This window comes from Labeo rohita, chromosome 8 (genome assembly GCF_022985175.1).
Source record: "Labeo rohita strain BAU-BD-2019 chromosome 8, IGBB_LRoh.1.0, whole genome shotgun sequence".
NCBI lineage: Eukaryota > Metazoa > Chordata > Actinopteri > Cypriniformes > Cyprinidae > Labeo > Labeo rohita.
This window is the reverse complement of record NC_066876.1, coordinates 27,711,726-27,736,755: the sequence shown is the minus strand read 5'-3', so window position 1 is coordinate 27,736,755 and position 25,030 is coordinate 27,711,726. Positions and strand designations below refer to the sequence as shown.

Below are 25,030 nucleotides of genomic sequence, written 5' to 3'. Positions count from 1 at the left end.
TAAATTTAACCTATTTTGTCTTCTGGGAAACTTGTAAGTATCTTCTTTAGCTTCTAAAGGGCAGTACTAGATAAAAAAGAAAAAAATATATATATTTAGGCGAAAAAAGAAAAACGTGCACATCTTCATTCTGTTCAAAAGTTTTCACCCCCTGGCTCTTAATGCATAGTTTTTCCTTCTGAAGCATCAGTGAGCGTTTGAATCTTCTGTAATAGTTGCATATATGTCCCTCAGTTGTCCTCAGTGTGAACAGATGGATCTCAAATTCATACATTCATTGTTGGAAAGGGTTCAAATGCACAAAAATGCTGAAAAAAACCGTATGTAAACTTTTGAACGGGGTCATTTTTCTTATTTTCTCTTGTGGACTATATGTAATTTTTATGTCAGTTATCTTATTCAGGACAATACTTGTCTCCATAGTTCATTAATCCATTATTGTTTTTTGTCACAATCAGGAGGCTCAACTACACACACATACGATCTTAGGGATGGCGGACTTCTCACAGAGGAAGTGATCATGAGGAAGCGTTCTGATAACAGGCATTACACAGACAGTGATGGTGTGAGGGATTCTATCGTCATGGGAAACCTGTCTGGTGGGATTTTGGACAAATTAGGTAAATTGAGCTTGGTAGATCTGCGTGCACAAAGCCAATGAAATTTGATATACTGCCTCGCAAGGTGCAGCTTTTGGCTTTTGACTCTCGCTTCAATCCTGCTCTTCTTTTTCTCCCCCTTATGCCTTTTGTCTTATCTCTACACCTTTTTTCTCCCGCTGTTTTCTCGTCATGCGACGGCTCCCTGCCAACCTTTTCCCGCCACACCCCGCCGTACCCCACCCTACCGTGGCTTGGCTGTCTCTCAGGGCTCTCTAGCTTCAGCCAGAGTACAACTACCAGCTACAGCTTGAGCTCCAGAGCTCGTACTCAGTCTGAAGATATCAACGATGCACTGCAGAACCTGGATAGTGTGCTTCAGGGTGAGTGAACCCGGGAACAACCATCAGTGCATCAGGAGTGCGTCAGCTACTTTAAAATCGCAACTTCCTATTTCATATTGTAAAATAGTTAAAGTAAATGCTAATCTTTTATTGCGCGTACTATATAGATAGATAGATATAGAGATTATATATAATATAAACAGATGCATCTACAATAGAGGCAAATAATAGAACACCATAATTTATTTAAAAAAGAACCAAATGATTCAGTGAATCTTTTTTTTTTTTGAATCAGTTTATTTACTGTCTAAATCAACAGATTTAATCAAGAACATTTTTTATGCTAAACGGTTTTGAGAGTTAGCTTGTTACAGGAAAAGTATCTGTTAAACTATTTTAAAAGCAGCTGAGCTACTGTCATAGTACTGAGAAATGTAATTAAGTTTGAAGCATCTCTGCTTTCACTTACTTACAGACTGACACACCTCAGCCAATTCCCTGCTGTTTCCCCAGTGCTAAACCAATAAAACAATTTGTGGCTGCAAAATTAAATATGTCTGTTCTGTGGTTTGACATTTTACTGTCTGCACTGCTTGTGCCTTCAGACTCTCGCTTCAACCCGGGTGTTCCTGAGACTCCGAGCAGACTGGTGTTCTCTGCTCTGGGGCCCACAGCCCTGAAAGTGAGCTGGCAGGAGCCCCACTGTGAGACCGATGTACTGGGCTACTGCGTCCTTTACCAGCTACTCAGTGGAGGTGATCTCAGTCATAGTTGTCATAACCTATTTATTTTAAATATATGAGTAGTATGTACAATTATATATTACAATTTATCAATTTATACCCATATATACATGATGACAATTAAATGTGTATGACCCTAGAGCACAAAACCAGTCATAAGGGTAAAATTTTCTAAATTGAAATTTATACATCATTTATAAATCATCTGAAAGCTGAATAAATAAGCTTTCTATTGATGTTTGTTTGGATCGGACATTATTTGGCCGAGATACAACTATTTGAAAATCTGGAATCTGAGGGTGGAAAAAAATCAAAATATTGAGAAAATCGCCTGTGCAAAAGAAATTCCTTGCAATGCATATTACTAATCAAAAATTATGTTTTGGCATATTTACAGTAGGAGATTTACAAAAAAACTTCATGGAACATGATCTTTAATTAATATCCTAATGATTTTTGGCATAAAAGAAAAATTGATAATTTTGACCCATACAGTGTATTTATGGCTATTGCTACAATTTATACAGTGTGTGTGTATATATAAATATATGTATATATATATATACACACACACACATACAAAAAATGAAAATAAATAAACTCAATATTTTAAGTTATAAATAAGTTTTACTAGTATTTTTATTAAATATAACTAAAAAAATAAGTAGATGTTTTAAAATATTGAATAAGCCTAAAAAACATAATTAATTCATTTTGGGTAATTATGCTTATTTTGTGACATGTAAAATTTAAAATACATTTTTTAATCAAATAAAAACATCTGTAAAATTAAGTTGTTTTTTTAATTTACACAGGTTTTGCCATATAACTCAAATTTTCACCACATTGTTTTCACTTAAACCTGTTGATTATTATTTGTTTATTTGGAGTAAAATAGACCACTGTGGAAAGGTTTACTAATATTATTGTAAAATATAACAAAAAAGTATTTTATAATATTTAAAATAATTTATTAAATTAAATACACATTTCTGTTGGCTATATATATTAACCATCTAACATTTCTGGAAAGTCATACACTATGTTAAATTGTATGAATGTGTATGATGTGTATGATAAATTGCTAAAATAATTATATAGTAGATAATAGATAATTTAGCAGTTTATATATATATATATATATATATATATATATATATGAACTGCTAAATTATCTATTATCTACTATATAATTATTTTATATAATTATTTGAAAAAGATCATTTGCACTTTTTCCAATTCATGTATATATTCAGATATATATATAAATGAATATATAAATGAATTGCAAAATTGCAAATGATCGTAAATTTCTTTATTTTTTATATAAACATTTTCATATATAACATTTTAGTTAAGATAGACTGTACATAATTGTATAAAAGATAATCAGAAATAATAATGAAAAGAAGCTTTCTTAAGTTTTTTTAAAAGGGTCTTTTATTGTCATACACTTCATTATAACTTTAGTATATTAGTATATTTATGTAGTGTAATTATTAATCAATATTCATGAATTTCTTGATTATTTTGTGTGTGTGTAATATATATATATATATATATAAACAGTTGTTATATACTATAATTTAGCTGTTTATTATACTGTATATATGATATACATAATAACAGATGATATATTTTTGATGTCTGTTAATTTTTTGATTGTGTTTCTATTATAGGTGAGGTAAAGCGTATCGAGGTGAAGAATCCTGCTCAGAACTCTGTGATGGTTCAGGATCTCCTGCCCAACCATTCCTACATCTTCAAAGTGAAGGCCCAGAGTCGAGAGGGCTGGGGTCCCGAGAGAGAGGGAGTCATTACCATTGAGTCTGCTGTCGACCCCAAGAGTCCACTGAGCCCAATGCCAGGTGAGAGCTTCACTGTCTTATTGTTATTTTTTGTTACCTATAGAGGGCAAAGTAGCTATTACCAGCATTAGCAGCAACGATCCTGAAATCTTAATTAAATATTAACACATGATTGTGTGTGTCATATACTAAAACATGTATAAATGTGCATGCTGCCGTTTAGGATCCCCATTCACACTCAGCACTCCCAGCGCTCCAGGACCTTTGATCTTCACAGCTTTGAGTCCAGACACGCTGCAGCTGAGCTGGGAGAAACCCCGCAAACCCAACGGGGACATCCTGGGCTACGTGGTTACCTGCGAACAGCTGCATGGTGGAGGTCAGACATCTGACATATTTTTTATTTGACATTTGACATATCTGTACTTTGAATCTATGTAAATGTGCACAGCAGTCACAAGTGCAATAATGAGAAACAACCCCGGTTCTTTAGCTTCCTTGTTAAGACTCTATCTTTGTGGTGTCCTTGTAGGAGATCTTCGCTCCTTCCAGGTGAATGGCAACGCTGCAACTTCCTTGACTGTGTCTGACCTGAAAGAAAACATGCCGTACAAATTCAAAGTTCAGGCCCAGACCACGCAGGGCTTTGGACCGGAGCGAGAGGGAATCATCACCATTGAATCCCAAGATGGAGGTATGCGGTAGAGAGAGAGTGTTACAGCTTTAGGCCTTTTTATAATATGCATCTCACTGTTAACTGTTTAATGTTTCAGCAATATAAAATCTTACCTTATATTAGTTATACCTTATATTAATTCTTGCTGAATGCTCTGTCTCTTAAATGCATTTTATGTATTCTTTAAGGAAAATCACTGGTCATAAATGCTGTTTGTTAGAGCTTTTTTTTTTTTAAATAATCTCTTCTTCTTTTCTGGTCCTCCTCAGGCTCCATGTCACAGTACAGCAGTCATTCACTCACAAAGAGAGAGGTGTTTAACCTACCAACAGAGATTACTTCACACAGCATGTTCTCAGAACCCTTCGTGTCTCCAGGTAACAACACACACTATATCTTCCAGGGAACAAAATAATTCACAATCGAAGAATTTGTTCTTTTTCGATTCATGAGTAAAGATTTCGGTTGAATTGGCCACACGGGATGTTTTAACCAAATAAAATAATTATATAATTCATTCTGACTAATTATTTTTTCTCAAATGAGAATGCTAACAAATAAACATGCAAAAAATGAAAGAAAAGAAAAAAAATAAAATTAATTAACATCTTAACTATTGATTATGTTTGACTCTTTGGACAAAATTAGTCCACAGTGGGAAATTAAGTTTTTTATAACTAAAAATATGTAGATATTTTATAATATTTAATATAGACATACAAAACATAATTCATTTTGGGTAATTATGCTTATTTTTTTAATGTGTAAAATACATTTTTAATCAAATCAGTTTATAAAATTAGGTTTAATATTGTCTAATTAACACAGTCTTTTATTTGAATTAAAACAGGTTTTAGTTTTGCAATACAACACCACAAAATGTTCACCACATTGTTTTCAGAAAACAAAAATAACTTATTGAAATGATCACTTTAACCTGTTGATTATTATTTATGTTTGATTATTTGGATTGAAAAAGACCACTGTGGAAAGTTTTACTAATATTATTATAAAATTTAACAATAAAGGAGGGGTCAACCGATGTGTATTTTTCAGGGCCGATACCGATTATTATTATTATTATTATTATTTCAAGTAGTCCGTTAACTGATATTTTGAACCGATATATATGTCTGGTGTAAAAATTAAAGTCAAAATTAAGAATGAAATGGGCTCTGACAAAAAACTTTCTTTAAATGCTTTTAAATTATTTTATCGGTTTTGAAAAAGACTGATACCGATAACCATAAAAATGCTTAATATCGGCACTGATAATCGGCAGACAAATTGGCCTACAAAAAAGTTGTATTTTATAATATATTCAATATAATTTTTTTACATTAAATACATATTTCTATTAATCATCTAACATTTCTGGAAATACCATTCAGTATGTTGTATGATAACATTAAAAATTTAAAAATGTATTTAAAATAAATAAATAAAAATAAACAAAACAGTATTACAAATTTTGCACTGTTGATGGGAATTTTATTTTATTGCAATTTATTTCTATTTCAATTAATTGAGTTCTAGATTAAAGACTTTATTGTAATATAAATGTGTGTTCCTCATTCCACCTCTGATGTGTTTTTTCTAGATGGGATGATGATTATACATCTGGTGTAAAAATTAAAATTAATGTCAAAATTAAGAATAACTTGGGCTCTGACAAAAACGTTAAATGCTTTGAAATTATTTTATCGGCCAATTGGTTTTGAAAATGACCGATACCAATAACCATAATAATGCTTAATGCAAATTTAGTTGGTGCCGATTGCCTTGTGGGCAGTGCGCCAACATATGTGTCCCAAGTTCGAATCCAGCCTTGTGGCCCTTTCTCAGTCTTGCTTCGTGTCATATCTCAACTGTCCTATCATGCAAAAATGGCAAAAAAAGTACTAATTTAATTAATAATAATAATAATAATAATAATAATAATAAATAAATAAAAACAAATAAAAATGTATTGAAAATTTAATGCAGCTGGTGAAAATTTTATTTTATTCCAAATTATTTCTATTGCAATTAATTAAATTCTCCATAAAAGCCTTTATTTCTAATATAAATGTTTCCTTCATTCTATTTGTATCTGATGTGTTTTTTCTAGATGGGATGATGATCAACGTCTGATGTAAAAATAAAAATTAATATCAAAATTAAGAATATCAAGGGCTCTGACAAAATCTTCCTTTAAATGCTTTTAAATTATTTTATCAGCCAGTTGGTTTTGAAAATGACCGATACTGAGATCCATAAAAATGCTACAAAAAAGTAGTATTTTAAAATATTTAATATAATTTATTCAATCAAAAAGATATTTGTATTAATCATCTATCATTTCTGGAAATACCTTGCAGTATGTTGTGTGTATGATAACGTTAAAAAATTTATTACAGATTTAATGCAGTTGGTGAATTTTTTTTTTCATTCAAATTTATTTCTATTAATTAAATACTTTATTGTAATATAAATGTGTTTCCCTCATTCTTTCTGTGTCTGATGTGCTTTTTCTAGACAGGATGATGATTATACATCTGGTGTAAAAAAAATAAATAAAAATAAAATAAAATAAAAAGTCAAAATTAAGAATAACAGGGGCTCTGACAAAAACGTTCTTTAAATGATTTTATCGGCAAATCATTTTTAAAAATTACTGATACCGATAACCGATGTTTAATATCGGCACCGATAATCGGTCAGGCCGATAATCAGTCGAACCCTACAAAAAAGTAGTATTTTATAATATTTCATATAATTTATTAAATTAAATACACATTTCTATTATTTATCTAACATTCTGGAAATATCATACAGTATGCTGTGTGTATGATAACGTTATAAAAATGTATTAAAAATGTAACAAAATTTAATTTTATTCCAATTTATTTCTATTTCAGTTAATAAATTCTAGGTGCAAGATTTTATTGTAATATTAACGTGTTTCCCTCATTCTTTCTATGCCTGATGTGTTTTTTCTAGACGGGATGATGATGATGTCAAGCAGGCAGATCACAGAGTCGGGTGGCACCATCACGCGGCAGGTGGAGATGGTACAGAGAGGAGTGATGTCCAGCAGCACCATCACTAAGAAAGTGGAACGACAGTACTACGAGGCCTAATTTACCTTTTTTTTTTTTTTACCTTCAGCTGAAATCAAATGGCAGAGCAACAGTGCAAACATACACTCAAGTCAAACTAAACCAATGTGCACAACAGCTGTGTGCTTGGATTCCTCGGATTATTGCTCATAAAGACCAAAGTCTTCAAGCTGCCTTGATATTTTGTTGAATGTAAAGACTTAAACCTTTTAGTGTTATCTTATCGCTTCCAAACAGGTATTTGTTAAAACTTTTTGACACATGTGGCGTGGGACACAGTTGCTCATTTGAGCTTGATTGCGTTCATTTTGACAAGGTTTGAATTCGGCAGGTTTCGTATCATGATGTTTATATCATTGATGTTGCTTTCAAGTTTCAAGATGTATTAAGTTTTTTGAGCATGTAGATTTTCCATATGTATTTTCACAACAAATATGCCATGTGTCCTGAATTAGAGTGTATACTTAAACTCATTAGTATTTTTCCTCCTAAATAAATTTTTTTTACTCGTTAAGGGTTGCTTAAAATGTTGCAACACATAAGCACATACATATGGACTCGATTCTTAGGACTGTAAATATGTTACTGAGGTTTGTTTTTTATTGCCTGGTTGCAAGATGTGCTGTTGTAACTTCAGGCCTGTGGCTGCATTTCAGATGACATAAACTCTTCCAGGTTTGTACACTACTGGCAATATGGAAAAAAAATACCAATCTCACACCTGCGTATTCTTGAATTACATTTTTACTGCCTTTAATGATGTGTATGGTACTTTGGATTTGGAAAAATATATCTTATTTTAGAGTTTCGTATTAAAATTGCATTTCACCATCATATTAAAGCCGTAGTATGTAGTATGCAAAAAATTCTCACTGCATATTAGATTACCGCACCAATAAATCATCTTACCACAGTCGACTCCTTGTGTCAGCTTTGTTTATTAGAAACAGATTTAGGTGCAATCAAATGTTTTTAACACACTGTTGAATGACCTACTGAAATGCTTTATGTTGATTAGAGGAGTATGTACTGACACTGCCCTCTATATGCTTTCTTATGTTACTGAAACAAACATGGAGTTGAATGTGATCACTGTACATCTAATACTTGCTAATACTAGATTTGGGGGAATAAGTGCATTCAAGTCAGCAAAAGAATATTTTGGTTTTAGGTCTTGAAATTGGCTAATTGTAATCTTATTTTAGGCCATGCACACAAAAACAGTGTTTTTCAAAAGTTTACATACACCTTGCAGAATCTGCAAAATGTTCATTATTTTATTTTTATTTGTTTTAGTACTGACTTGAATAAGATATTTCACATTAAAGATGTTAACATATAGTCCACAAGAGAAGATAATCATTGAATTTATAAAAATGACCCATTCAAAAGTTTACATACACTTGATTGTTAATACTGTGTTGTTACCTGAATGATTGACAGGTTTTTTATTGTTTTTTTTTTTTTTTCTTAGTGATAGTTGTTCATGAGTCTCTTGTTTGTCCTGAACAGTTACACTGCCTGCTGTTTAGAAGAATCCTTTGAGATCCATCTTTTCACACTGAGGACAACTAAGGGACTCACAACTATTACAGAAGGTTCACTCACTGATGCTTGAGAAGGAAACACGATGCATTAAGAGCCGGGGGGTGAAAACTTTTAAAATTTGAAATTCAAGGCAAATTTAACATATTCTGTCTTCTGGAAACATCATCTTCATCTTCTGTAGCTTCTGAAGGGCAGTACTAAATGAAAAAAAAAAAAGATATTTAGGCAAAATAATATTTAAAATAATAAATAATTTTCATTCTGTTTAAAAGTTTTCACCCCCTGGCTCTTAATGCATTATTCTTTTTTTTCTTCTGGAGCATCAATGAGCATTTGAACTTTTTGTAATAGTTGCATATGAGTCCCTCAGTTGTCCTCAGTGTGAAAAAATAGATCTTAAAATCATTGTTGGAAAAAATTGTCATTGTTGGAAAAAATCATTGTCATTGTTGGAAAGTGTTCAAATATGCAAAAATGCTAAAAAAAAAAAAAAAAAAAAAAAAGAATTTGTGGGACCTGAATGATTTTTCTGAAATACAGCAGGCAGTTTAACTGTCTGGACAAACAAGGGACTCATGAACAACTATCACTAAACAAGAAAAAAAAAAACAGCTGTGGATCATTCAGGTAACAACATAGTATTAAGAATCAAGTGTATGTAAACTTTTGAATAGGGTCATTTCAACTATTATTTTCTCTTGTGGACTATATGTAAGTGTCTTCAATGTGAAATATATCTTATTCAGGTCAGTACTAAATAAAAAGTAACACGCATTTTGTATGATCCCTCTTATTTTGGTAAAATTATAAAGGTGTATGTAAACCTTTGACTTCAACTGTATGTGGGTAAATAGATGCAAGAACTATCACAAGCCATATATCACAGTCATAATTGCTGTCAGTTCCATATTAAATGTTGAACATTCTATTTGACTGAGGAGATTTTGCATTTAATTTCTTAAAATAGAAAAAAAAAACAGATTATCTGCAAAAAGTCTGAATGGAATCTGTACATCAAGCAGTTTGAGCTGGAAAAAAATGTAACAAAAGCACTTAAAACATCAGCTTTTAGTGGAATCATGAACATTTCCAGCTCTCATGCATCGGTACGTTTGAGCAAACAAGCCCTTAACATATTTTTTGAAGAATGAAGTAGCTGCACAAAGAATGTAATTGTAATATAATAACAACCCAGAAATGAGCTTCCACACTGGCCTACAAAACTACGTCAACACTGCAGATCTCTCTGTGACAAGTTTTGGGCGGGACTATCTGTTCATCTGACCAGTCACAGATTGTTTAACAACAGTATTTTTGCAATTCCTTGGTGATGCTACTGTAGTGCAGAAATCACAGCTTTGGCTACGCTAAAAATGTAAAATTCCTTCTATCCACTTATATTTTTTGTAAGCATTGATCAAATACTGTTGCTTTATGGTGTGTGTAATTTTTGTGTACTCATATTTAGCAAAACAGACATTGTCCCTTACAGAGACATCGCTCCCTCAGGTCTGCAGGCCTGATCACCATCTCGCGCACCATCTCCACCGTCCCAAACACCGGGTAAAGCTTCTCCGTGAACCTCTCGCTGTATGTGTAGATGTGCGCACGCTTCTGGGTGTCATAGAAGGACAGCTGCCCCTCCTCGTAGTCCAGATAGACCCCCACCCTCCGCGGGATGAGCGACTGGGGCAGGGGTGTGGGCGGTGTGGTCAAGGCCTTGAGCTCGGAGCCCCGCTCCAACCTGAGGGTCAGGTATCCGCTCTGGGTGTTCAGCGGTCTGTAGCCTTTGCAGAGAGCTGATTCTTTGGCCACACCGAGACGCCAATCACGGTCGCCCACTTCTACCTCCCAGTACCGGCGTCCCGACGAGAAGCCCTCAGAGCCAAGACAGCACCACCAGCCGTCGAAGCGCCGCTGGCTGCGGGGAACCTCACACCGCTCTAAACCACACTGCATGCGCTTGCAGTCCTCAGACAGAAGGAGAGCGGGGTTGGCCGTCTCTGGATCAAACGTTATTTCCACTGTAAAATAGGGCATAAGTTATGGTTAGATTTATGTCTTGTGTGTATCGTGTCAAGAAAATGAACAGTGGATATATATCTGGATCAAAAAAAAAGCACACTTCTAATTATAATAATTTAAATTTTAAATGATTATATATATAATGGCATTCAAAAGTTTGGGATCAGTAAGATTTTTTTTTAGAAGTTTCTTTATAGAAGTTTTTTTAAAGAAGTTCCTCATGCTCACCAAGGCTGCATTTATTTAATCAAAAATACAGAAAAAAAATGTTATTATTGTGAAATATTATTATGATTAAAAGAATGTTTTTCTATTCTAATATACATTCAAATCTAATTTAATTCAGTGATCAAAGCTGAATTTTCAGCATCATTACACTGAATTCACAGAAATCATTCTAATATGCTGATTTATTATTAGTGCTGGAAACAGCTTAATATTTTTTGGAACCTGTGATACTTTTTCCAGGACTCTTTAAACAGCATTTATTTAAAATAGAACTATATGCCCTGTCGTTCAAAAGTTTGGGGTCAGTACATTTTTATTATTTCTTTTTAAAGAAACTGTGATAGTACTTGATAAAAATTGATAAAAAGTGATAGTAAGACTTATATTGTTAGAAAAGATTTCTGTTTTAAATAAATGTTGTTCTTTTAACTTTTTATTTATCAAAGAATCCTGAAAAAAATCACAGGTTCCAAAAAATAATAAATAAAAATCGGCATCACAGCTGTTGCCAACATAGAATTTTAATAATAAATCAGCATATTAGAATGATTTCTGAAGAATCATGTGACACTTAAGACTGGAGTAACAGCTGATGAAAATTCAGCTTTGCACCACAGGAATAAATTATATTTTAAAGTATAATAAAATATAATAACATTTAGCAATTACTGTTTTTGTTCTGTATTTTTGATCAAATGCCTTGATGAGCATAAGAGACATTTACTAAAGTTTTACTGATCCCAAACTTTGAATTGCAGTCTGCCATTTTATTTTATTTTATTTTATTTTATTTTATTTTATTTTTTTTATTTTATTTTATTTTATTTTATTTTATTTTATTTTATCTTATTTTATTTTATTTTTTGAGCACCAAATCAGCTTATTAGAATGATTTCTGAAGGATCATGTGACACTGAAGACTGGAATAACATTGTTGAAAATTCAGCTTTGTATCAAAGGAATAAATTACATTTTACAACATATTTAAATATAAAAAAAAGATCTTTTAAAATAAAAAATTAAACTGTTTATACTGTACTTTTTGATCTCACAAATGCACTCTTGGTGAGCATAAAATACTTTTTTCAAAAACATCAAAAAACCTTGTCAACCCCACATTTATATAAACACACATACCTGCAGCATCACATATCCAGTTCCACACTGAAACGAAAAGCAACATTTCTGTGTTACTAAATAAATATTAGAAATAACAGAAACTATTGCACTTACAGCTTCAATGACTATAGCTGCCAAATGACAATGCATTTTAATGACAATAAATAATTAATTGTTTGATTGATAAACCTATTAATCTCTCACCTATGTGTGGAATGTAGCCAGTGCAATCTAAAGAAGATCAGAGAGAGAAAGATTATCAGAAAGCCTGTTTTCAATTCTAGGACATTAATGTCATCGCCTTCTCACCGATCTTCTGGGTCTTTTGTTTTTGTACCAGCCACAGTCTTGGAATGAGCTCCTACAAAAACACAGTTGTGCTTAATGTCAGTGGAGATGGTTATTAGATACATTAACAAATCTTGAATTTATGGAAAGTCCTTAAATGTTAAATATGTTTCCAGAGGCATCACACCTTGTCCAGATGTTCCCCAAGCACGACCCCTATGAGCAGCTCCATAGCAGACCGCAGGTGTGACAGGTGACCCCGCTTCCACTGCAACTCCACGTCATCCAGCATCATCAGCACCGCCTCGCCCGGCCAGATACCGTGCTGAAAGACCAGAAGCAAAAATCAACAGTTTTAAAATATATTTAGAAACAGTCACATTTTCAGAAAGTTTCTTTGTGTTTGTCTCACATGTCATAGACAGGTCAATGGAGTTGTTTGTAATGAGAGAAGGAGAGATGATACTTCACTAACAGTATTTACTGATATTGAGTTACACACAAATTACTCCTAAGAAATAAAAAGGACTCTGAGAAAGGAATGAATTATAGATTAGGCACGAGAAAGGTAATGCTATATTGAAAGGATACATGTCCTTATAGACTTAAAGGTGTGTAATTTTATCGATGTTTAAATGCTTTCTCGAATCCAGGTTAATGTGTGACAGCTAATAGCTAGCCATTTGAAAGTTGACCTCCCTGAAGAGCATTAACACTGCGGCTCTGAGGCGCTTCAAATCATCTCCTTCAACCATGATTTGTGAGTTTGGGCTGTTTAACAATTTACTATATGAATGAGATAACTGCATTTATTTAGGTATTGCTCAATAATGCAAACTCTTTCACATGCTCTCTTAAAATTCCAAAAGTTCCAAAAAGGGGGTTTCTGCGGAAAATGTAAGTAATTAATTGAAGGGAACACAATATGTCAACGTGTTTTTAAATGTAAATGTCTAGGGAGCACACAATGAGTTGTATTAGTGACATTTTAAAAGCTTGTAATTCAACAGATCTACACTACTTTTTGGATGTTGAAGGGGTCATCGGATGCCCATTTTCCACAAGTTGATATGATTTGTTAGGGTCTTAATGATAAGTCTATAATGTATTTTTGTTAAAATTTCTCAGAGGTAGTTTTTAAAAACACCCTTTTTACCTTGTTAAAATCAGTTCTTTTCACAGCGAGCTGTTTTGTTGCATGTCCCTTTAAATGCTAATGAGCTCTGCTCACTCCGCCCCTCTCTTCTGTGGGCTGATAAGCCTGTTTACTTTAGCTGCATTTAGCCGCAAAACTTGCTATCTAGCATGTTATTAAGAAAGGCGATTTGCAAAGATGCATAGAAAACCCTTATAGTCACTTCTGCTGTAGGTGAAACTGGATCACGAATGATTCGTGCGAACATAGACGCATTTATGTGGATTGCCAGGTGCATTTCCTTAAAAAAAACGAAAGTAACGTTAATCCTCTGCGTCTTCAGTGGCTCAGATGTCGGGGGTAAATGACGATTGCTATGTTCATTATTATATCCAACAGCAAAACACCTCAATCGCTCAGTCTGAGACATTCTTATCTTCCCCTGCACCGGAGTCGACACAATGGCGGTTGGACTGTTCACAGCTCACTGAGGGCGGGACTAAGGTAAGACGGCAGTGTCAATCAAATATTGTGGGAGCGGCCTGGGTTTTTGACGTCACAGACAAGATGCTGAGAAAGGCTAGCACTGACTGCCAGCATACTTAACTGCCAACATACATTTATGTTCAAACAACATGTAAAAGTGAACTTTGCATCCGATGACCCCTTTAACATAATTGGCAAACAAGACAAAAATATTGAGATATTCATTTTTTGCAGTGCATGCAACATGTAATGTCATGCCTTTATGTAAGACTTTCTGCACTTATTTAAAAACTTTTTAAAGGGAGAGTTCACCCTAAAATAAAATTTTCACAAAGACGTCCTACATACGTACACCATACAGTATGCAGAAGGCTAGAGGTGTTTGACAAATCTGAAAAACAGTAGAAATCATTTCTAAGTTTAACTCATACAGCTTAGCAGGCTGTGCATGTCTCTTTCAGGTCAGTCGGTGAGGTCATTTGTAATCAACCCAGTCTGACAAGAGGATCATTGCAAGGTTAATATCTTAATTCTTAATCAGAGAGCAACCCAATACTAAGACCCACAGAGAGAGTAAGATCCTTCATTTACAGCATGGATTGATATTAAAGTTATAGTTCACCTAAAAATTCAAATTACCCTATGATTTACACACCCTCAAGCCATCCTAGGTGTATATGACTTTCTTCTTTCAGACAAATACAATTGCTTACAACCTGCCTTTTCTAAGCTTATAATGGCAGTGAATGGGTGTTGAGATTTTGAAGTGAAATAAAGTGGATTCATCCATCATGAAAAGTGCTCCACATGGGTTAATAAAGGCCTTCTAAAGCAAATCGATGTGTTTGTGAGAGAAAAATATTCATATTTAAACTGTATAAACTGTAATCTCTAGCTTCCACTAAATGTCACGAGAGAGTTGCGTTCCAGCAGATGACGTTGGACGTTGGCATAGCGTAAGCTCCGGCGAGAAGTGACGAATGCGGAAGTGCAGTGTAGAGGTCTGCATTCCTGTAAGACTCGACCAGATTTCTTGTGATGTAGGATGAAATTTCCAAACAAAACATGGTAACAGGCAGTAACTCGGTCCAACAATATCCCGTTCCCGATGTCCTTTCAGAACAGCATAATTGCGCTTTACTCATTCTTATTATCGATCATCTTATTATTGATCATTTCATATATGGCTTGCAATTTTAAGTTAATTAAATTTAATATTAGTTATTATTGTTGTATTTATATATTTTGTAGGTGAGATGTTGAAATCAGTGTCGGGACATTTTCTCAGGAATGTTAACTTTTACTACAAGCCAACAGTTTCGTTCATATTTTGCTTATAATTTTAAATGACAGATGTAGTATTTGTTTTTTTGTTTTTACTCTGCAACACTTTTGGCAGCAAAATGTTAAACAAATTTTGTATCTTGACAAGATGAATAAAATAAATGCAACTTTTGTGCAAACAACATTTTTATGTTATCTCTTTCAGTAGTGGAAATTTAAATGTGAGATTCTGGAAACAAGATTTAAATTAAGTGGAAATGGTTGAGTCGGGAATTAAATTATTCTAAGTGGGCAGCGGGTGAACAAAGAGTGAATATATACCGGTAGTGGGTGGGTGCGAAACATAACCTAGCGGGAGTGGGACTGAAAAAACAATCCCACGCAGACCTCTAGTGCAGTGGAGAGAGCAAAACAAAACACCAGTCACGAATTAGAAGCACAAAATGAGGATTTGTGAAGAAAAATGTCAAGAGGAGAGCCAAGAGGAGACTGATTTTCCTTTACTGTGAACAAAACTTGGTTATCACGAGACTAGCATATTCTCACCGAAGCTTATGCTACGTCTACATCCTGTGTCCTTTTTCTTACACAAATGCATTGATTCACTTCAGAAGGCCTTTATTAACCCCCCAGAGCCAAATAGGGTACTTTTTTATGATGGATGGATGCACTTTATTGGACTTCAAAATATCAACACCCATTCACTACCATTATAAAGATTGGAAGAGCCAGGATTTTTTTTATATAACTCTGACTGTATTCGTCTAAAAGAAGAAAGTCATAGGATGGCTTGAGGGTGAGTAAATCATGAGGTAATTTTCATTTTTGAGGAACTATCCCTTTAAATTATACATTCACAAACCAATTACTCCTGACAGTATATACATATACATACATACACTACCGTTCAAAAGTTTGGGGTCGGTACATTTTTATTGTTTCTTTTCTTTTTTTTTCTTTTTTTTTTTTAAAGAAATTAATACTTTTATTCACCAAGGATGTATTAAGTTAATAATTAAAAGTTCATTAAAAGTTAATAATAAATAATTTACATTATAAAATATTTATATTTTAAATAAACACTGTACTTTTTAAACTTGTTATTCATGAAAGAATACTGAAAAAAAAAAATCACAGGTTCCAAAAAATATTTGGCAGCACAACTGTTGATATTATCCAACATTGATCATTCTAATAATAAATTCGCATATTAGAATGATTTCTAAAGGATGATGTGACACTTAAGACTGGAGTAACAGCTGATAAAAATTCAGCTTTTCATCACAGGAGTAAATTCTATTTTAAAGTATGTTAAAATAAAAAACATTATTTTATATTGTAAAAACATTTTGCAATATTACTGTTTTTTTTTCTATATTTTTAATCAAATAAATGCAGCCCTGATGAGCATAAGAGACTTCTTTAAAGACTATTACAAGTCTTACTGACCCCAAACTTTTGAGCGGTAGTGTATATATATTTATATAATATATATTAATGGATATAAATGTATTTGCTATATAGAGGCCGATATAAACACTACCAGACAAAAGTTGACTGCTTTGTAGACAAATATAGTGTACATCTGCCTATGAATTTGAATGGCAAATTATTAACATTTTTAACACATGCATCTCATGAAGTTAGTTTAGGTAGTGTATATTCAGATGTATCTTCCTGACCGGGTGTCTGTTGCGCTGTCCTCTGGTCCAGTCCATGATGATCCTTTTGTACGGGCCCATGTCATATTCTCCTCCCTGCTCAAGCATGCTCAGTAAATGACTCTTCCAGTCCCGCTTTTCTGGATGCAGATCGGCATAAACTTGCATTGGCTTCTCAATATTTTCCTGAATAATGAGAAAAAAAAAACAGTAGACTTGAAATATAGTATCCGAGTGCTTTCATGATATTTTCATGGTGTTTTGAATATTGAAATCTCCAGTCATACGGCTTTGGAACTAATACAAACTACATCTGGCCAGCTGAATGTCCGTATTGTCTCCAAGTATAGAGACATTCTGATCTAAATCCCTCAATGCAATTAAATTTTGCAACATACAGTATTTTTGATTCAACATAACGGTAACTCTGAAAATAATTGCCTCAATAACTTGAGCCCCTTGAGCTGACATTTATGACGCAGAAACCTTTTTAATAAACAGCCCGTGTCTAACTCAAATCAATTACTTTGATTTCTCAGACGCAATGTGCTGACAACAAGCTTTTTTAAAAGTACACTAAATCCGCGAGGCGGACGCCCTGGAGCGAACTACAGCACAACACCTTTCTCAAGGACACAAAAGTGCTGCGGACTATACTATAACTTAAAAACAAACCACGATTATCCTTGATCCTTTGAAAACTGACACAGAATTTTAAACCCTTAAGCCACTGGAGCTGTCAGTCAGCCTGATAGAAACAGACTAACTATTAGCTGGTTACTATGGGGACTGGTGGCTGTTTGTGTCTAAAGCAGGATTTTTTTCTAAATATAACACACGGCTCAAACCAACCAACATCAGCCTGTAATTAAAGCCATGCAGATCCTGAGAAACAACAGCTGTCTGAAAAACAGAGGGTGTCTCGTGTAGGATGCAGCTAAATAAATACAGGAAGGCAACTATATTTATTGAGGAACAGGATTGTGAATCATTCAGAAATTAAATGAGAATGTTTTTACATTTCTAATTATATCCTGAACTAGAAAGTAGAATTGTTTTATAATGTTTTGCATAAAAATATGAATAATTTAATTTTTCAGTATAAATGACACACATTACATATGTTATACATACACATAACTAGGACTGTCACTAATAATTATTTGCGACAGTCGAGTAATCGGTAGATTATGCTGACGATTAATTGAGTAATTGGATACATATGATAATCCTTTTAAACCTAAGTGTACAATAACCTTAAAAATGACTTAAAATACATATAAAATAGCAATGAGGCAATAATAATTAGTTCAAATAAAGTATCAAAAGCAAGTAATCATAGGGTTTTCTTGAACAAAAGTGTTACATAATGTATTATAAACAATAGAGCTAACGTACATTACGCATTATAACAAATGACTGCTGTAATTTCACAACAGCATTATGCATTATTATGTTTTTAAATGGGTTCAATATATTACGCAGCTTTGGAAAATGGTCTAATAATGCATTTCACTTGATTATTGTCCGTGGAATGCTCCACTTCCGGTATTTTGCCGATTACTCCACACAGGCAAAATGCAATCAAAGATTTTTTAAATTCGAGTACTCGAACAGTCCTACACATAACATATGACATTTACAGTCAAATCAAAAATGATTCAGACACCAGATATAAGTTTTGTTTTTTTACGAGTGAGTGTAGGAAACTAGTTCATTATAAAGTAAAATTTGGGACCAAAAATTATTCAGACACTTTGACCTAACCATGTTTTGCTTAAGTGTTTTTTTTTTCTTTAATTGCTAATGTGACCTTTTTACACCACAGACTGAGCAAAATTAAACATTGCGTGGTAATTGGTCAACAAAATATTGATAGTTGTGTAAATATTGTCATACTAACAATTGTCTGAATTTTTAGTCTGTTGTAATACATAGCTTTTTATCAAATTTATCTGAAATTATCAAGATGAATTTGTTTTGATACAGTTAAACTCTGAGTTCTTATATTTTATTACAATTTTCTAAACTATAGCGAATAAACTGTGATAATGTAAGAAATGTTGAAGGTGTCTGAATAAATATTGCCTTGACTGTATATTTTATTATAATTTTCTCATAATTTCATAAACGTCATCATAAGTTTCTCATGAATGTCATAAACTTCCCAGATAAAATATATAAACCTTACACAGGACATATAAGTGTGTTGAATTTGTTAAAGTAAGTCCAGTAAATTCATCTGGTGGTGATTCATTTTAGCTGAGGTTCTAACCTTCATCTCCAGGATGTTGGCGGTCTCCACAATGAACTCTCGACAGGCATGTGGAGGCCATACGTCCTCTCCAGTCCAGATGTGAGCCAGAATATCTGACCTCTGAAAGACATGAGCATAAGAACTTCCAACAGGGATACACAGAGTTTGAAATTGTGTGAAAATGTAGTTGAAATCAATGGCAGGGTATTTATTTATTGACACTGACTCTAAACAGCTAAAAAAAAAAAGCCAGCTACAGGTACAATGCATCAATATATTTGTCTTACCTGACACATCCTATTGAGCTCTCGCGCGAGCTCCATTATAAACAGCTGGCTCTCTGTTAATGGTTCTTTCTTTACATGTTTCACTTTCTTTCGCGTCTCCTGCACAGACAATGGAGAATTATGGAGTAACTAAAGCTCCAGCAGGGAAAATATATTGGCTGAACTTACAAATGTTATATTTATTTTTCTGAAAGTCATAAAAATCTCCATTAAATCTGAATTATGAAATGACAGTTTCTGGATTATAATGGACAATTCCCTAGTCTTAATTTCATAACAATCTTTTTATTTATCCTAAATACGGACAATGGAATAATATTTTCATATTAAACAAACAATTAAACAATACTTTCACACTTGTTTTAAAAGTTTACCTGTTACAGCTTGACTGGAAATGATTATATTAAAAATAAAAAATTATACAAATATCATGCTCACAAGTGATATTTACCTTAAATCTTTTTTATTTTGTTCATCTGCCACGTGTCTCTCTAGTTTCAACCAGTTTAAGATAAGCTAGTTTCTTACTAATCTAACATAAAATGCCTGTAGTTGTGTTTTACATTGTATGTAGTCTATCGTAAACACACACACACACACACACACACACACACACACACACACACACACATATATATATATATATATATATCCATATTAAATAAATAAAAAATCATACTTTGTCATAAGTTTTGACATTTAAGGATCGATTTTGAATAACTATATTTAGTATGAAAGTGACATTAAAAATATATTCTGTTCATTAATAAGTCAATAAGTCATGTTTACTGTAATTTTCCTTGTTTTCTTCATATGCCACGTCTTATATTTCATTATGTCTCACTGATAAACAAGTACACTACTTTATTGGCAGGAAAAATGTTTGTTGTGGTGTAAATGACAGTTTAAAGTTAATTTTAATAAAACTCAACTCATCTGACATAAAAGTGTTTGTAGTTGAAGTTATGAATGCAAGCTATGAACTATGAACTTCAGCTACAAACACTTTTATGTCAGATGAGTTGATTTTTATTAAAACAAGCATAATTTTGATAAACTCTATGTAAAAAGAACTTCATCTACAAATATAGCCTATCCCAAATACACACACTAAAAAAGTGCCTGTAGTTGAAAAAAAACCCTGATATTAATAAGCACTGAATTACTGAAAAAAATCCTCTGATGCAACAAATGAATGAATGAATGAGCCACTGTACCTTCAGACGAAACTTGAGCTTCTTGGCTGGCTCAATGAGGAACTGAAGGCAATCTTTCATCATATTGGACAGCCTGACGTGACCCTAGTAGAAATCTGAAAGAGACGAAGTGCAGAAAACAGCAAAAGAGGGAAAGAGAGAGATTTGAGGTGTTTAAGATCAGTGTAACAGCTGAGAAGGATGGGAGGGGTTTGTAAAAAGCCTTACTCTCAAAACTCAAGACTCAAGCTGCAACAACGCATTATTTTTTGATCACTCGGCGGCTCTGCTCCGATCAGCTCGTTACGACAGTGGGTCCAGGTCCAGAGAGACCCGAGGAAGCAGCGAGAGCACTTTTAATGGACGCTGGGGGACAGAGTAGGATGTAATTGTGCTGAATCAGCACGTCTTCTCAGCGATTCTCCAGCACACCCACACAACCTGCCAGAGCACCTCCACACTCAGTCCATTCCTTATTCCAGCCCCAAATCTTAAACCAATGCTAATACGCTAAAAATCTGCTTATAACACACATACAACATGGCACAAATGTCTGAGATCACTAGTGAAATGTGACCCTGGACCACAAGACCAGTCGTAAATAGCATGGGTATATTTATGTATGGGTCAAAATTATTTTTCTATATGCCAAAAATCATTAGGATATTAAGTAAAGATCATGTTCCATTAAGATATTTAGTAAATTTTCTACTGTAAATATATCAAAGCTTAATTTTTGATTAGTAATATGCATTGCTAAGAACTTTATCTAGACAACTATAATGGCGATTTTCTCAATATTTAGATTTTTTTTTGCACCCTCAGATTCCAGATTTTCAAATAGCTGTATCTCAACCAAATATTGTCATATCCTAACAAACCATACATCAATGGAAAGCTTATTTATTCAGCTTTCAGATGATTTTACAAATCTCAGTTTTTAAAAAAAATACCCTTATGACACATTTTCTAATTTAATACATTTTTCAGTACAAATTATATTATAATCATGACAATTTGAGACAAATTTGAAAGAAAGAAAAAAAATTAATTTTCGTGATGCCAATAAAAAAAAATTGTAACACTTTACAATAGGGTTCATTAGTTAACATTAGCTGACTACATTAGTTAACATGAACAAGGAATGAACAATACTACAGCATTTATTAATCTTAGTTAATGTTAATTTTAGTATTTACTAATGCGTTATTAAAATCACAAGTTGTGTTTGGTAACATTAGTTAATGCATTGTGAACTAACATGAACAAAAATATACTACTATTTTTATTAACTAATATTTACAAATAGTGTAATAAATGTATTGTTCATTGTTCGTTCATGTTAGTTAATACATTGACTAATGTAACCAAATGACACCTTATTGTGAAGTGTTACGAAAAAAAAAAAAAAAAAAAAAAAAATATATATATATATATATATTTTTTTTTTTTTTTGTCAGGTAATTTTGCCATTAAATTGAGTAAACCCAAAACCTTTGCCCTTGACAGCTTTTGTTATGCCAATAAGTAGTACATTAAATCTAATACATATATCTAATACATTCTTATTTTACGGAAAATGTAGATGTATTTTTGACATCAGCATAATCAAAATAGGAAATAGCAAGCGTTTTTTATTTATTTATTTTGCGTTATTATTGCCTTCTTTCTAAGATGCGGAACTTTGTAATAAATGTCTTCCTTATTTTATCTCAATATTTGTTTTAAAATGTTTCAAATTCTTCCTGTTTATTTCCAGAATTAAATTAGCCTAAAATTGTCAATGTAGTCTTCCCTAGGAAACCACACATAACACTATCAAATTAAGTAAATTCCTTACTTTTATGTCGTTTTGGTCCACAACCAAATTGGCGCAGTAGCCTGCAATATCATACTTTAGCTTACTTGCATTTTTATTTATGATTAACTATACTTGTTGACTGATAAAACATGGCCAGACTCTGATAAGCTTTTATTAATGACCTACTATACTCTGAACTAAATTATATGTCCAAAGTAAATGCATTCACGTTCCTCTGACGTGCAATGTTTTTTTTAGTCTCTAATGTACTCGCTCTCATTCATTTATGATCAAATAAAACTGCTGACTTAGGTGAATGAACATGACTAATGAAGGAGATCAAAGTTTGGTGCACTGAGGAAAAAATGCACTGCCATATAAATCCTATACTCTGGCTTAATTAAGGTAAATGGATTAATTTTGTTGGCTGGACAAACTGGTATTGTGTCTAAGCTTATTAATCCAAAACCCAAACTTTCAGACCAGAGTTACATCCACCAAACTTGGCTCAGACCTTCAGCCTGTATTGACCTAATAAGCTTTCTTTTTATATATACACTACCATTCAAAAGTTTGGGGTCAGTACATTTTTATTGTCTCTTTTCTTTTCTTTTTTTTTTTTTTTTTAAGAAATTAATACTTTTATTCACCAAGGATGTATTAAGTTAATAATTAAAAGTTTATTAAAAGTTAATAATAAATAATTTACATTGTTATAAAATATTTATATTTTGAATAAACATTGTACTTTTTAAACTTGTTATTCATGAAAGAATCCTGAAAAAAAAAAAAATCACAGGTTCCAAAAAATATTTGGCAGCACAACTGTTGATATTATCCAACACTGATCATTCTAATAATAAATCCGCATATTAGAATGATTTCTGAAGGATCATGTGACACTTAAGACTGGAGTAACGGCTGATAAAAATTCAGCTTTTCATCACAGGAATAAATTCTATTTTAAAGTATGTTAAAATAAAAAACACTATTTTATATTGTAAAAACATTTTGCAATATTACTGTTTTTTTTTTTCTATATTTTTAATCAAATAAATGCAGCCTTGATGAGCATAAGTGACTTCTTTAAAGACTATTACAAGTCTTACTGACCCCAAACTTTTGAACGGTAGTGTATAACAGATTGGAAAATAAAATATGATGAATTCATTATCACCATATAATTTGACAGTTGCTTTGTACTCTAAAAGACATCCTCAGCACTCTAGAAACATCCCAGAAAACTTAATAAACTGCATAGCAGCACTCTAGCAATCACTCAGACTCATTAGCACATTAGACACTCCATCTTTCTGTAAACTTGCATAGGTATTAATCAAAGTGTATAACTCTCTCTCTGTCTACGCCAAAGGCACTTGTATGGTTCTTCTGATGTGCACTGCAGTGCGCACTTGTTTTCAGCCTGGCAGTTTGTTGGCATTGTCACACCACGTGTCAGGTCGGAACAGGGACAGATTAAAGAGGTCCTGACAGATTCAGACATACAAACCACGTGAACGAACACAAGGTGCAGATCTCCGAACCCGCACTGATCCTTTAAGCCAATTAAACCAGTACAGCCCTGTGTGTATTTTTGAGCATGAGTGAGTAGGAGGTGTTGGACGTAGTTAAAAAAAAAAAATCTTAAGATATACTCTTTTGTTGTCATTAACATGCGAATATCACGTATTTGCATTTTATTAACAATAATAAATATTAATATATTATTATTATTATTATTTATAATAACAATCTCATGGGTTATTTGCCTTAATCACAGCATTTTAGAAAAGCTAAATAATATACTTATTCTTCCCTTAGGTTTATGCAGAATATAAGTTACTTCACGTCACAAAAATGCAGAAGATTAATGCAGACGTCATAATACACTTCAAACTCAGAAAAGCGCAATGCAGTCATAATATTACGCAGGTGCACGCATATACAAAAGTCATTAAATATAACAGGAGCACCGCTGCTGATGATAGAATATAAAGTTTACTGAGATAAAAGTCACGTACCTTTCTATGAAACCTTTTGAAATATCCTCAAAAAGTTTTTTTTACATCACAACCTCATGTGATGCTTGTGCATCTCGTTGCTTGTTCATTGAATGGCCTCGCCTTAGCGGTCACGACAGGAGTGTGGTGAATCTCGTAGTGACCAATCGGCTTTCATACGTCTTGGTACTTTAGTTATTAGCCTTTTGTCGCGGAGTGATTAACGATCGAGTATTTCCGTAACGTTCCCGAAAGACACCGAAGCGCTCATCGTATGTTTCCGTAACATTCCCGAATTTAGACGAGTACCTTCTCATTGGGTTGTTATTTAAGATACCCAGCAGAGGGCGCTACTGTCTAACATTTCTTACACTGTTTGATCATTCTTCGCCGCAGTTCTTAAAATCCTACCGTCTCACGCCGAAAAATGTATATATTATATTT

General features: G+C 33.1%; 2 protein-coding genes across 6 annotated transcripts in view; one reads left to right on the top strand and one right to left on the bottom strand.

Moving 5' to 3' along the window:
• The window catches only part of itgb4 (integrin, beta 4), a 33,496-nt gene extending 26,177 nt beyond the window's left edge, over positions 1 to 7,319 (top strand). For 2 of the 3 annotated variants that reach the window (XM_051116944.1, XM_051116943.1), the window contains exons 35-42: positions 459 to 620; positions 869 to 982; positions 1,549 to 1,698; positions 3,366 to 3,554; positions 3,718 to 3,873; positions 4,027 to 4,188; positions 4,440 to 4,547; positions 7,153 to 7,319. In XM_051116944.1, the coding sequence (XP_050972901.1) occupies positions 459 to 620; positions 869 to 982; positions 1,549 to 1,698; positions 3,366 to 3,554; positions 3,718 to 3,873; positions 4,027 to 4,188; positions 4,440 to 4,547; positions 7,153 to 7,292 (1,181 nt within the window). In that variant the 3' untranslated portion in view covers positions 7,293 to 7,319. The remainder of the gene's footprint in view (positions 1 to 458; positions 621 to 868; positions 983 to 1,548; positions 1,699 to 3,365; positions 3,555 to 3,717; positions 3,874 to 4,026; positions 4,189 to 4,439; positions 4,548 to 7,152) is intronic. The other variant, XM_051116945.1, reaches the window with a different exon arrangement.
• A 949-nt stretch (positions 7,320 to 8,268) lies between these two features.
• On the bottom strand, positions 8,269 to 24,769 carry zgc:194990 (uncharacterized protein LOC568410 homolog). Of its 3 annotated transcripts, none has more exons than XM_051116946.1 (11): positions 24,608 to 24,769; positions 20,807 to 20,901; positions 19,590 to 19,688; positions 19,321 to 19,422; positions 17,067 to 17,231; positions 12,667 to 12,804; positions 12,501 to 12,552; positions 12,396 to 12,422; positions 12,210 to 12,236; positions 10,310 to 10,843; positions 8,269 to 9,016 (listed from the first exon to the last, which is right to left on the bottom strand). In XM_051116946.1, exons 2-11 carry the CDS (start codon positions 20,867 to 20,869, stop codon positions 8,988 to 8,990), a joined length of 1,236 nt encoding a protein of 411 aa, XP_050972903.1. In that variant the 5' UTR covers positions 20,870 to 20,901; positions 24,608 to 24,769; the 3' UTR covers positions 8,269 to 8,987. The 3 variants fall into 3 exon arrangements, with proteins under 3 accessions (XP_050972903.1, XP_050972904.1, XP_050972905.1); XM_051116947.1 differs by lacking the exon at positions 24,608 to 24,769 and adding an exon at positions 21,014 to 21,214; XM_051116948.1 differs by lacking the exon at positions 8,269 to 9,016 and having other exon boundaries at positions 9,700 to 10,843.
• Positions 24,770 to 25,030: the final 261 nt, after the last annotated feature.

What these genes read in the sequence shown, in the direction of transcription:
- zgc:194990 (XM_051116946.1), bottom strand. Translation starts at nt 20,869, where the DNA reads ATGATGAAAGATTGCCTTCAGTTCCTCATTGAGCCAGCCAAGAAGCTC. An exon ending in AGCTCAATAGGATGTGTCAG is followed by an intron (nt 19,423 to 19,589) that starts GTAAGACAAATA and finishes CATGTCTTTCAG; the next exon opens with AGGTCAGATATTCTGGCTCA. An exon ending in ACAAAAGACCCAGAAGATCG is followed by an intron (nt 12,423 to 12,500) that starts GTGAGAAGGCGA and finishes GATCTTCTTTAG; the next exon opens with ATTGCACTGGCTACATTCCA.